This window comes from Lipotes vexillifer, unplaced genomic scaffold (genome assembly GCF_000442215.2).
Source record: "Lipotes vexillifer unplaced genomic scaffold, Lipotes_vexillifer_v1.1 scaffold149, whole genome shotgun sequence".
Taxonomy (NCBI): Eukaryota; Metazoa; Chordata; class Mammalia; order Artiodactyla; family Lipotidae; genus Lipotes; species Lipotes vexillifer.
The window spans coordinates 127,530-140,926 of NW_006779962.1; the positions used below are offsets into that span (position 1 = coordinate 127,530).

At 59.1% G+C, this 13,397-nt stretch overlaps 1 protein-coding gene across 1 annotated transcript in view; it reads left to right on the top strand.

Annotated features, from left to right (window-relative positions):
• ADAMTSL2 (ADAMTS like 2) overlaps window positions 1–13,397 on the top strand; it is a 36,078-nt gene that overhangs the window by 12,101 nt on the left and 10,580 nt on the right. The window contains exons 10-12 of the mRNA XM_007453077.1: window positions 4,328–4,676; window positions 6,109–6,481; window positions 11,454–11,551. Of these exons, the coding sequence (XP_007453139.1) occupies window positions 4,328–4,676; window positions 6,109–6,481; window positions 11,454–11,551 (820 nt within the window). The remainder of the gene's footprint in view (window positions 1–4,327; window positions 4,677–6,108; window positions 6,482–11,453; window positions 11,552–13,397) is intronic.

The window sequence follows — 13,397 nt, forward strand, 5'->3', positions numbered from 1 at the left end:
CCGTGGAACGCTGGGGCCTTCCTGCCAGGTCCTCGATGCTGAGGGACCATGGCAGTGCTTGTCACGGCTGCCCCCTGATGCTGCACCCAGGCTGTTCATGGCTCCTGGGGGGAGTGCATGGGGCGTGAGCAGAGGGCAAGAGGGTTCGGCTTGTTATGGCCAGCTTGCCGGGACTTATCCCATGGCTACCGTCTAGAAATGAATGGCATTGCCGCTTGGTGCCCCAGATCTGAAAATGCAGAGAAATTATCACTGAAATCAGGTGATGTCAAGAGGCTCTTGGAGGCCTGCCGGCTTTCATGGAGGCTGAGGGATATGGTGGGGACAGAGCCCACCCACCTGACCAATGCCAGAGGCTGGCCCATGGCAGGTGGCAAAGACGTTCTATCTCTCACCCGTTTGTTTCGTGCCCCTCCCAGGGTGGGCGCACCCCGTAGTGTGCATTAACAGGTGATCCAGAGACCTTCACATGTTACGTCTCCGCCACTGATCCAACCGCGCGTGTCTTCTCCAGACCTCCTCGTGCCCGATCTTAAAGTCTTTTGCATCCAGGCTCCCGACCAACCGGCCAAGCCAAGTGCACTGCCCACGAGTCAGTATTTATTCTTACTTAGGGCCACTCTGCCTTCCAAACAAATTGGGTGACCCCCTTACATGTACTGCCTGAAGCCCTGTGGGAGGACTTTCCTTCACAGCAACTCTTCAGGGCTAGCCCGAATCAGATCCCATTTTCAGCTCGCACCCCCAGACCGAGCTGACGCAGCTCAGAGCCAAGTTTTGCCATTTTGCTCCTCTCTGTCTTCACCCTGAGGGTACTCCGTGCAGCCGTAGCTGTGAGCTGAGAGAGGGATGCTGGCACAAGAGTCCCGGATGCTGGGAGACTGGGTCACCCGCTGATGAGCTTTCTATCCCTCTAGCCCTGGATTGCCGCTGGGCCCTCCTGACCCCGTAACTTAACGGAGTTGAGAGGCCTCATGTTATAATGTTCGGCTCTGGCCGTGTGGGTCACTTGATGTCCTGTGGTCAAAGGGTCATCTCTAGTAAGGCCGGATAGCACGCCAGGAGCTTTTTTCAAATAACGTCTATTTATTTTAGGTGATACGGCCTTCCTCTAGAATACTAGGGGTCTACGTTATCATTTTCTTAGCAAAGTTTGCCAGAAACTCCACAGTCCATCTTTCCCCACCACAGACACCTTTATTACTGCAGGGGCTGCTGGGTATTAGAGCCCAGGTGGTGGGCTGCTTGCACCACAGCCTGTGCCTCCTGCAGAGCCCTTTCTCCTCAGGACCCCACTCAAGGCAAATCCAGTACATGGATTGGACCAATATTCCCTGACATGGAATATGTTGTGTCCTAAATTCTTCACGGTTGGGGGTATGAGATATGATAAGTTTCCCTTTATTTTCAAGGAGATGTTGTCTTGTCCTGCCATAGACTACTGGACCCTAAGGTTTTCACTGATGTGGGGCCAGTCTTCACAGGGGTTAATCTCCGATCCTCTGGAATACGTATGTTTTACCAAGGCCTCCAGTGCCCCTTCCTGCTCATCAGGACTGATAAATATGATGTCGTCAATGTCGAGGACCAATGTCATGTTCTGTAGCGTGGTCCAGACCCGTGTGTACCGTGTGTTATGCCGGGAAGCGGGAGAGTCGCCATAGCCCCGGGTCAGAACTATAAATGTGTGAAACAGAGCTGCTTCTGCTCTTCCTTCCTGATGGGGGTAGAAAAGAATCTGCCAGACGGATGGCCACATATGGTCAACTTGAGGGCATGTTAATCTGCTCTAGAAGAGAGGCCATATCAATCCCAAAGCTGCAACTGGGGCTACTGCTTGGTTGAGCTTGCAGGAATTCACTGTCACCCTCCTGGATCTGTCTTGCTTTCGTAGGGGCCAAACTGTTGAATTAAATGGGGGCTATGATGGGGTCAGCACCCCTGCATCCTTTAGGTCTTTGAGCGGCGCTAATGTCTGTGTTTTCCCCCCAGGATGCAATATGGTTTCTGATTTACTCCCCGCCCAGGTCAAGGAGCCAACAGGAGAGTTGTGCTGACTCCCAGTTATGCGTTTGGGGGCTGGGTGAGCCTTGGATCCAGAGGATAGACTGTCAACCAGACCTGGGCCTTGTTTGGGCCATTACTTGTCATCCACGTGCTCTCACCATAACGGGGACAGTAATGATGCTTTGGGTCCCTGGTTAACAACGACAACTTGAACCCTGGTCCCACAGTGTCTACCCGTTTCTCCACTGAGCAGCTCACCAAGTAAATAGCTGTGAGCTCTTTGGTGGAAGAACTGGGGGAATCGTGACCATATCAACCAGTTGGGGACCTGGCTGTTCCGTCCTCCAGCAGATTCTGGGTCTAAAAAGTGGTCCAGGAAGCTGGGCAGGGACTGTGACGTTCACGTGGCAGCTGCCGTCTGCTTTGCGATCATCCACCCGCGATTTCTTCTGATCATACAGATTGAGAAGAACCTTTGCTGGGCCCGGGCATTTGTCCCCTAGGAGTCCTTTGTTCTGTCAGCCGTGTCCAAAGGTGGCTTAAGCTCCCTGGCTACCGTGTCAACCTCATTGTTCGTTACAGTGCCTGAGCCCCCTTGTCTGATCATCACGGACAGTTCAGCTCTGTACTGGCATCTCCTGCCACCGGCCCTGGCCTATGAGGACACCCAACACCATCCCTCTAGGTGTCCCTCTGAGTGATGTGGGTGACCCTTCACCATCACGCTTCCTTTCACTGTGGCGGCCGGAACGTCCTCCAGGTGATCCTGCAGAAAACAGTCACCTGGCGGCGTTTCCAGCCTTTTCCTCCCTCTTTCGTCGTCTGCTGTGGTGGTGCCAGCACGGGTCCTGCCCTCAGTGTGTTGGCCTCAGCTTCTCCGGGGTGCTTGCGAGCGTGGCCCTTCCTCCATCCTGAGCCGGGGCTCCCATAGGAGAGACTCCCCCGATCCAGGCTCAGCTTCTGCTGTCTGCCGCGGCTGGTTCTGCGGGGTCGTTGCCGATGGCCCCGTCTCCCCCGAGCAGCCCCAGGGCTCCCCTGAGTAGGTGAAGAGGATGCTTAACGTGAGCCATCAGCCAGGCGGCCCGGGGAGGAGGTGGGCAAGGCCCCCAGGGAGGCAGAGATCTCCGTACCGTCTTCAGGCGAGGGCCAGGAGCTGGCCTTAACAGCGAGGAATGGCCACTTCTTAGGCTCAAAGATTCAGGGGAATCGGAGATTTCAAAATTTTTAAGCAGATTGACTCAGACCCCCGCGCCCCAAGCCTCCTCCCGGTCGGGCTCCTGGCGAGGCGGAGAAGCCAACAGGCCCCGGCTCTCTGACCTTCTACCTTTTCTGGCCCTGCCGGAGGACATGCGAGTCTCAGGTGTGTAACACCTAGGAGGTAGCACTCTGGTTTGGCCTTAGGTTGGAGGTTTGGTGGTGATGTCACCCTAGCCTTTCACCGTCTATCTCCAAAGCGCCACATTCCGAAGACCGTTCTCCTTTCTCAAGGTGCACCCCAAGCCCGGCACTTGAGACATGGCGCCCGAGGCACATTTTCTTCCTCTGACGCCTCACTCCAGCCTGACGCCTGGGGGGATCTCAGGGGTCCATGCGCACCGCCAGGGAGGGCTCGCGCCAGCCCTGCTGGCGGGGGATCCCGCTCCAAACTCCCACTTGAGAGCTGATTCCTGGGGCTTCTGACACCAGCTGACTTAGGCGGCGTCCCTCGAAAGACCCGCGAGCACTCAGTCGGGGGAGCAGGACAGTCAGGGGGGGAAAGCTGGGGGGCGACGCAGTCTCGACAGAAACCTCAGCCCATCCCCCAGTCAGCTCTGATGCTGGGACGGTCCTCAGGGGCCTGGGCCCTGGTACTTGCGCTCGGCTGGCAGCGAGGGGCTCCGGGGGGAAGGTGGTGGGGACGGTGCACTCTTACAACTTGGGGTTTCTGGCACGTGGTGATAGTAAAATGCAGGTTGGGTTTTAATTGGTTTTATTACCTTTAAAACATTCTCTGCACCCCGCGCACCCTTCACTCCCTGTGCCTGGGGCGGACGGCTCCCTCTGCCCCCTCCCTGGCCGTGTTCGCCCGTCTTTGGACACGGACTGGCCCTGGGGCCACGCGTAGCCTTGGGTGGGCGTGGCAGCGTTCTTCGGTCAAGGGTGAGTCCCTGGGAAGGACTCGGCCGCAGGCCTGCAGCAGGAAAGCCTCCTGCAGCTCAGGGACAAGAATCTTCCGTCCTCAAGGGGCTTGTGGGCAGTGGGCCTCAGCAGCCACGCCAGGCTGCTGGGGGAGGGGCTGGGCTGAGGGAGGCTTGGAATCCCATTTCTCCTCCTCCCCCAGGTGTGGAACCAGAACGGCAAAAGCCCCTCCATCACCTTTGAGTACACGCTGCTGCAGCCGCCGCACGCCCACCGCATCCAGCCCATCTACTATAGCTTTTCGGAGCCCGCCTCAGACAGCACGGAGAGCCAGGAGCTGGACGGGGCTGGGCTGGTGGGCTTCCTTCAGCACAACGGCTCCCTCTACGGCCAGGCCTCCTCGGAGCGGCTGGGCCTGGACAACCGACTGTTCGGCCACCGGGGCCCGGGGATCGAGCTGGGTCTGCGCAAAGGCCAGGAGACCAACGAGGTGTGCGCGCAGGCCAGCGGCAGGGCCTGCGAGGGGCCCCCCAGGGGCAAGGGCTTCCGAGGTAACCAGGAGGAGGGGCGGGGTGGGGCGGGGCTTCCCAGGGAGAGGGGCCTCGGGTGAAGGGTCTTCAGAACCCGGCACCCGCAGAAGAGGGTGACAGAGGTGCCGGTTCCGTGCAGGCTGACTGGGCAGGCCCAGGGCCGGCCCTTAGCAGACATCCTCTGCACGCACCTTCCTCCAGGTGGGTATGGTTACCCCCATTTGACAGATGGGGAGACTGAGGCTTAGAGGGAGGGGTCTTGCCCGCGTCACACAGTCCACCACGGAGGAGCTGGGGGCAAATCCAGGATGGTCCGGCCCCACAGCCCGTGCTCTCGCTCATTCGGTGGAGACAGACAGACAGACAGACAGCATAGCGTGTGAGGTGTGACCGGAGCTCTGGGAGGGAATGACGGGCAGCTGAGGGGCACAGGGAGGACCTCGAGTTCTTGGAGAGGGTGACCCCTGACCTGAGGGCTCCAGAGCAAGTAAGGGTTAGCCAGGCGAGGGCGTAGGAAAGGGGCGGGGGTGAGGGGCCCAGCAAGGGCCAGCCTGGCGGGACAGGCTCCAGGGAAAGCCGCAGGAGGTGCAGCTGAAGACGCAGCGGTGGGTCACAGTCCCTGACCCCACGCTGGCAGCTTGGCTGTGCTCCTGAGGGCCGTGGAGTGACTCGTCGGGGCTGGGCTGGACCATCAGCCCTGCTGAGGGGTGGAGGGTAGAGCAGACTTGAGAAGAATCCCCTCACTGACTTGGGGGGCAAGTTTCCAAGACCCTCAGGGTCTTCAAGTAGGAAACACTTTAGAGGCGGTATTCGTTCCCTGGGGCTCCTGCAGCAAACTCCCACCAACCGGGCGGCTTAAAACCTCAGAAACATATTCTCTTCCCATTCTGGAGGCCAGAAGTCTATGGAATAAAATCAAGGTGTCGGCAGGGCTGTGCTCCCTCTGGAGGCTCCAGGGGAGGGTCCTTCCCGCCGCTTCCAGCTCCCCGTGGCTCAGGCGTCCCTTGGCTTGTGGCCGCATCGCTGCAGACTCTGCTCTGTCTTCACACGGCTTCTCCTCTGCGTCCGTGTGTCTCTGCGTGTTCTCTTCTTAAAAGGACAGCAGGCGTTGCAGTTATAGGGTCCGTGACAATCTCATCTGGAGAGCTGTATGTCTGTGAAGGTCTTATTTCCACATAAGCTCACATTCTGAGGTTCGGGGCAGATGTGAATTTCGGGGAGACCCTCTCCAACCCCCGGCAGAGGTCAAGCAGGCTCCCCAACAAGAGGTTGTCCAGGCCGGCTCGCGAGCCTCCGCCGGGCGATCTGTGTCCGCTCATCGGGCGGAAACCTGCCCCTGGACGCTTCCCGGTTCAGGTCTTTGCTGCAGCCCCCCTGCTCCGCCCCTGCCCAGGGCAGCCCTTGCCCCGCCATGAGGGGGCACCGGAGGTTGAGCCACCCATCTCCCCTGTAGACGGCAACGCCACCGGGACGGCTCTCGCGGGACACCAGGATGACCAAGAGGCCGGCGCCCGTTTTACCTCCCAGGAGCTCCTCTCAGCCAACGCCATCTCCGACCAGCTCCTGGACACGGGCTCCGACTCCAAGGAGGTCCCCCTCAATGAGACCAGCAACAGCATCTTTGCACAGGGCGCCCCGAGGGGCTCCCCGGCCGACAGCCTCTACGTCGAGTACGAGGAGAACGAGGGAGCCGGTGCTTACCTGCTCAACGGGTCCTACCTGGAGCTGAGCACCGACAGAGTGGCCAACACCTCCTCCGAGGCCCCATTCCCCAACGCCAGTGCCAGCCTCCCTGCCTTGGCTGGGAACAGGACGCAGAAAGCCAGGTAGGAGGCGACTCCCCAGTCCTCTCTGGGGGCTGCTGGGTGAGGGCCGGGACGGAGGTAGGTGGGAGAGAGCCGCCCCCGCCCAGGGCCCCCCCGCCTCACCCCGCGGATCTGAGCAGCAGGTCAGAGGCCTGGGTTTTAGCATCTTTCCCACAAGTTAGGTCCACGGGCTAAAACCGGTGCCGAGTGCCCATGTGTGACGTGATTCCGGGAACCGGGGGGCAGAGTGGGAGGCGGTGAACAGTTCTGAGCACTTGGGGCTAAGTGTTCCGTGTGCACAGAGACATGTTCTCATCACAACCAGCCTTAGCTTTAGGGAGGGTATTGGGCTCAGAGAGGTAGGTAAGCGACGTCCTTAGGGCTCAGAGACTGGAGGCTTGGGGTCCTTAGGTTCTCCGTCTGGACGCTCATTGCACACATGGTTGCCGTGCATAAGGTGGGACAGCTCTCGCGGGAGACCATAAGGTTCCCCGAAGGTGGGGTGGCTCAGGACAACCTTCCCTGCTGGCCAGGGAGGAGACTGGGGGATGGTTCAGCGGGGTCTCCAGCCGGGGGCCAGGCCCCGAGTCAAGCACTAGGAACAAGGCCTCCTGCTGTGGGGCTGGAGCTGCCCTGGGATGGGCCGTGGGAGAGAGTCCAGAGCGAAGGACACGCTGGGGAGGCCTGGACAGTCACACTTGGGGACACCTGAGTCGTGGCTGGCCCTGGAGGAGTCTGAGGCCAGGAGCCTCCCTGGGTTGGGGTCAGCTGGGATCAGAGTGGCTCCAGGCCTCCACTATCCCTACTAGAGGACAATTCCCTGGGCCGATGATGACTCACTCCCCTGTTCTCCAGGCTAACAGGGCAGCGAGGCTAGTTTAAACAGACCGAGCCAGGCTCAGCACCCCTGGTGGCGAGCGGGGACTGGAGGCAGGAACAAGCCCACTGTTTTTTTTAAAAAAATTAATCAATTAATTAATTTAAAAATTTTTGGCTGTGTTGGGTCTTCGTTGCTGCACGTGGACTTTCTCTAGCTGCCGCGAGCGGGGGCTACTCCTAGTTGCGGCGCGCGGGCTTCTCACTGCAGTGGCTTCTCTTATTGCGGAGCACGGGCTCTAGGCGCGTGGGCTTCAGTAGTTGTGGCACACGGGCTCAGTAGTTGTGGCTCGTGGGCTCTAGAGCTCAGGCACAGTAGTTGTGGCACACGGGCTTAGTTGCCTTGTGGCATGTGGGATCTTCCTGGACCAGGGATCAAACCCGTGTCCCCTGAATTGGCAGGCGGATTCCCTGTGTCACCAGGGAAGTCCAAGTGCACCGGGTTTTATTTTATCTTGTTTTCTGAGGACCCACCCAAACCCCTTGGCTTTAGACACCACGCCAGTGGAACCCTAGCCAGGGCTGAGGATGCAGAGGCGGGCGTCCTTGGGGAGTTGAGTTTGATGGAAGATTTGGGGTTCACTCTTGAGGTGAAGCGAGTGGAGACAACTCTCTCACCCTTCCCCGGGGATGAGAGCAGGGAAGCTGGGCCCCTGAGCCCACAGGAGGTGTCCCCCTCTTTTCTCAAGCTGTTTTCCAAGGCCCCATGAGATACCCAGGGCACATCCGGGGCAATTCTGAGGCTCTGGGTGGAATTCTTTGCAAATGTGGACAGAGTGGGAGGTCTGGAGCCTCTTCTGCGGCTGCCGTTCTTCCCATAGGGTCCATCTAGGCCATCTGCTTGCCTGGCCCGGGTTCAGAATGCAGGGAGTGGGCCTTGGGGGTGTGTGGCATCCAGCGGCTGGAAGGGCGAGACAGGCTCTGAGTCTGAGAGGGGGGTTCAGAATCAGCCGGCACTTGCTGTTGTGATCCGGGGCCAGTTACTTAGGGCTCTTCTCACCCCCAGGGCTGGCCAGAGGATTGAGTTCCATCTGGTACTGAAGCTCTGAAGGCACCTAGTGAGGACCCAGTAAATGGGAAAGGTCATGAATACACTGAGCCTCCGGGGTGGGGGAGGGGCCCTTCTGGGACCATGACCCAGTGTGAGGAAGGCCGCCTATCTCATGGTCAGGATCCCTCTATGAACGGGTTTACCAGGGTGGCACACAGGCTGCTGTTTAATTTGGCTTCAGGCATGCAAAGTGCCAGTGGGTCTCCATCCCAACTCTCTCCCCTCCCTGCTCCGTCCCCATGGGACCTGGACCCATCGGTGACCCTCTCTGGTCCTCAGTTCCCCGTCCCTGAGCAAGGGGCTTGTCAGACAATGCTTCATGGCCCGCCGGCTCGGGCACTCAAGGATTCTTAGGCCGGGTCATGGCACAAGCTTTCGGGTCCTTAGGTCACATTTTAAAGAATGTCTCCTGTCCCATCCCCGTTGACTCCCACCCCACCCCTGGGCCCTAAGGGGAATGACTGGGTTTCCAGTGCCATGTGGGATGAAGGAACCAATACAATGATGGTCATTACTCAGAAAGTCCTGAAGTGGTGAGATGGGCGGCTCCCCCACCGGCTGCTTCAAAGGACACCGCGGACCAGAGACCAAAGATGGTCTTTGGAGATAAAGGGCCGAGGGAGGTGGCGGGGTGGGGGTGGGGGGGAACCGCCAGGCCAAAATAGCCCTGTCGCAGCGAGTTGTCCAAACACAGGAAGTCGCGTCTGCTCAGAGAGGGCGAAATCAAAGGGGCAGCCCAGAAAGGAAAGGTTATTTTCACCCTCTCAGAACAGCCCCGAACAATCAAGGGACATCCCGACACCAGACGCTGGCGTTGGGAACAAGCGTCCGAGACACAGAGACACAGGGTCCCTGTCTCAGCCTGGATCGGGGGTGGCGGGGGTGGCGGGGAAGCAAAGCACTTTATGAGCCTTTTATAAACAAGCGTGGCGGTCGTGGGGAAAGGGTCCAAACGCGGGATCTGAGGCATCCCAGGGCTGAGGCGGTCCGAGCCTTTCGGATCAGAGGGCACTATCTTCCTTCCAGATGGAGGCGGGTGGAGGGTTGGTGGTTTCAGCGACTTCCTGGGTGTTTATCTCCCTAGGGCCCCACTTCTGAGAACAGTCTTTTAGGCGTTGCACCGTTGTGCCAATACACGTTTCGAGAGGCCGGACAGGCTCCTATGCGGTGCTCCCACGAGCAGTGCCATGTGGGCAGCCCCCCCAAAAAAATACCTTTGGTGCTTAAAACTCGAAGGGTTATTTTGAACCGCTTGCTGTCTCTCCAGAATGAGTCACGCTGCCTGCTGGCCCAGGAGGGTGTAATTAGATAAAGATGGCTTCTCCATGGGTGGGGTGGCCAGGCAGGGGCTGGATCTTTTCATCCCCTTTTGTTCTTGGGGAGAATTTAAAGCTGTTGAAAGGAGGGTGGGGGACCCAATCAGCACATTTCAGAATCAGGCTCTTCCTCCCCAGGGAGGTTCCCCGGGTCCCGTGTTCTGAGATGCTTGGGTCTTGGGTGGGTGGAGCGCCCCATCTTAAAGTTCTCGCTTACTTTTAAGGAGGAAAGAGGGAGGACCTCCCCCTTCCCCCGTATGTGTGGAAAGGCTGGGGCAGCCTCCCGGTGGGGACGCCACCAGGTGAGGGGTCCCAGCCGCCCGCCTGTGGCCAGCTGCCCTCGGCTTTCCCCCCCCCCTCCTCACTCTCCCTCCTTCCTGGGTTCATGTAGCCACATCAGTAAATTCGTTACTTGTCCCAGCCGTGTGGCCAGCTGCCCTCGGCTTTCCCCTCCCCCTCCTCACTCTCCCTCCTTCCTGGGTTCATGTAGCCACATCAGTAAATTCGTTACTTAAGGTCCGTGGGTAGACTGTTTCCTGGTTCTCAGAGCATGATGTGTCTTCAGGGCAACATTTATGCAAAAGTAAAATGTAAGAGCCGTTCTCATCCACTTGTGAAATTCCAGAAGTTGGAAGACAAACAGTAAACTCCCAGTTGAATCCAAACCAATGTCTCTATCACAGAATTGACTGGAAAGCCTTTTAGCATGGATGCCCTGCAACCCTCATCTAAGCCTGACCTCCGGGGTGACAGAAAGCCCCAAGGAAAGGACCTGCGAGTGTGCTCTGTGAGAGGGTCTTAGCTTAGGGTGGTCTTCAGTCAGCCCCTCTGGGCAGGAAGGGAAGTGGAGCTGGGCGGTAGGGTCTCAGGGATGTGCCGTCCCCCGGGCCATGGCACCACGTCCCCTTTGCCGGCTCTGGGGGTGGCAGGGTTCCATGGGCCGCATTCAGACTCAGCCGTCTGCATCTCAGAGCAGATGCCCGGGCTCTGGGAGCTGCCGCCACCTCCCTCTGCCCCTGCCGAGTCCAAAACGAGCCTGCACGTTGGATACGGAGGTTGGGCCCCAGCACACCGACTGGTTCAAAGAAGCAAACAGTCCTAACAATAGTTGGCTGGGCCGTCTGAGTTCCGGCCAAGAATCCTAGCCCGTCGCTGGCGGGGACCCAGCCCGGCGTTCCCTTGCACAGCAGCCCTTGCAGACCTGGGCAGAGGCGTCTGGAGGGGACGCGGCCACTCCCCCGTCTGCAGCTGAGCTTTTCTATTTTGATCATTGGAGGCCCAATGGCTAGTGTGCCCCATTCAGTCAGAATCCCAGCTGAGGGAGGCCGTGAGAGAGAATTCTGGTATCTTCTCAGCACGCCAGGTGCTTCCGCGGTCCCTTCCCGGGGGCAGGGCAGGAGGAACCTGCACGACCCTCCCAGGTGACAGCGAGAAGGCTGTGTGTGTGGAAGGAGCAACTGCGATGTTGGGGAGCCCCAGATTCTTCACCCCCAGCCCCCGAAGGTGCTCTGACGGCTGCAGGCCAGTGAGCTCAGACGGTCATTGAGATGGAAAATGCCAACGTCCGTTCCTTCCTACAACCTGCCGCCCCATGGGCGTTGCTTCCCTTGTCTCTGTTCTAGACGGTGGGCACTGGGGCCCCGACAGGTGGCGATTCTGCCTGGAGCTCAGGACGGGTGCACAACCACGCCCCATGGAGAACACATCCTCCCGTGAAACTCAGCCCCTTCTTTGCTTCACCTGCTTTCAGGACCAGGCCCAAGACGCGCAAGCATGGCGTGAGTCCCGCGGACATGTACCGGTGGAAGCTCTCGTCCCACGAGCCCTGCAGCTCCACCTGCACCACAGGTACCCGTGACGGGTGCCGAAGGGCGGCACCTGCTGAGCCCACCTCCCCGGTGGGTGCGAGTCTGGGCTTCGGGGCCCGTGCACCTGCTTGTAGCCCCAAATTGCCCACAGAGAGCTTAGCTAGCAGTTTCCTGACCCACGAGGCAGTGTGATGAGGTGGGAGTTTGGATGTCCTTGTGCTTACGATGTGCTGGACCACGGTAAGGCCCAGCCGCTTGGGGCTTATGCAGCTCCCCAAAGGCTCCCTCGTCATTCTTCATATCATACCTTGTTAGAACAAACATCCTTCTGGTTAAAAAGTAAGAAATCTCAGGTGGTGAGGATTTTACTTTTGCTTACAGGAAATGTAGGAGGGGGAAATAGACCCACGTGGTCTGTGGCAGAGGGGACTGTTTGGATTCTAGGACCTCGTCCAGGGAGGAAGCAGGAGGGGAACGGAGACCCCCGGGGTTGCCTGGGCAGATAGACACATGGGGTTAGTAAGTGTTTGAACCTATGTCTGCTCACACGGCTGGATGCCACCACAGCAAGCTTCTGGCTTACAGCCCAGGGCCTGGGGCTCCATCTGCCGCCAGCTCTGGTCCCCTCCCCTGGGGACTGCTGCAAGGTCAGATGCCAGACCCAGGTCCAGGACCTGTGGCAGATGTAGGGAGATCCCGGGTGCCGCCTTACCTATACCTGTGATTTCTTGTTTGGGTTTGGGCAAGACGAGTTACTGCCACTCAAAATGTATGATGCCCCCGACCCTGCCCTTGCGCTCCCACCCCCGCTGGCCAGAGCTTTGGATGTGTCCCCTGCATGCTCTGGCCAGCGTGGAAGGATTAGCAAGCCGCTGACTGGACCCTGGGCAACCGGTGGTCTGGGCGTGGTCACACCTCCTGCAGCCCTGGTTGGCATCTCAGAAGAAGGGCCCGAGGGAGGAGCTGGGGAGGTGGCCCTGCAGGGCTCTGAATGGACCACAGGCTCTCCGTCTTGGGCTGGAATCTGGGGCCCCCTCCTTTTACATGCCCCTCCTCCCCCAGCAGGGCACGGGATAGGCTGAGTTTGGCCCCCTGATATTCTGGAGGGCGCGAGGTGGGCTTTGTGGGGTATGTGGGGATGCGCTATTTGGTCCACCACACCCCATGCCCTTGGCAAATTGCTTAATCTCTCCACGAGTCAACTTTCTACCTGTAAAACGGGATGTCCGCCTTTCCAAACGTGGTTACAGGGCTAGACACGAAACGAGAAGTAAGTTGTCATGGCCAAAGCTCAACAAGCGGGCGCCATGGCCAGCACTGCTGCTGCTGGTCTTGGGAGAGGACAGGGTTGAGCGCTGGGATGGGTGTTGGAGGAGCCTGTTTTGAGAGCCTGCTCCCCAAGGGCAGGGTCCTGTTCTGAATTGGGAGCCCCGATGTCGTCCCCACGCATGTCGGGATTGTCACAGACCACGTGACTGGGAGCGTCTCCTGTTCCTCCCAGACACATCACTGCCCGGGGAGGTGACGTCGCTTGAGATCCCTCCAGGACGAAACAGACTCTGTGGCGAGGGGCCTGAGCCTGGCCCTGGGTGAAAGATGGTCCCCAGGGAGGTCACAGCACCATTTCTCAATACCCACAGAGTGGCCAGGCAGGGTATGGGCAGACCTGCCCTGGGTGGCCCGAGGTGCAAAGTAGGACGAAAGAAGAAAGGAAGTGAGAAAGACAGATTTGGGCTCTGCTGAAAGGAAGCGCTCTCCTTTAGACGAGCCTGTCCGGGACTGGCATGAACGGCCCCGATGCAGAGTGGGCCCCCCGTCACCGCAGAGGCACCCAGCTGGGCACAGGTGGCGCTCAGCAGAAGTGGTGGAGTCGGGTCCCTGCTGAA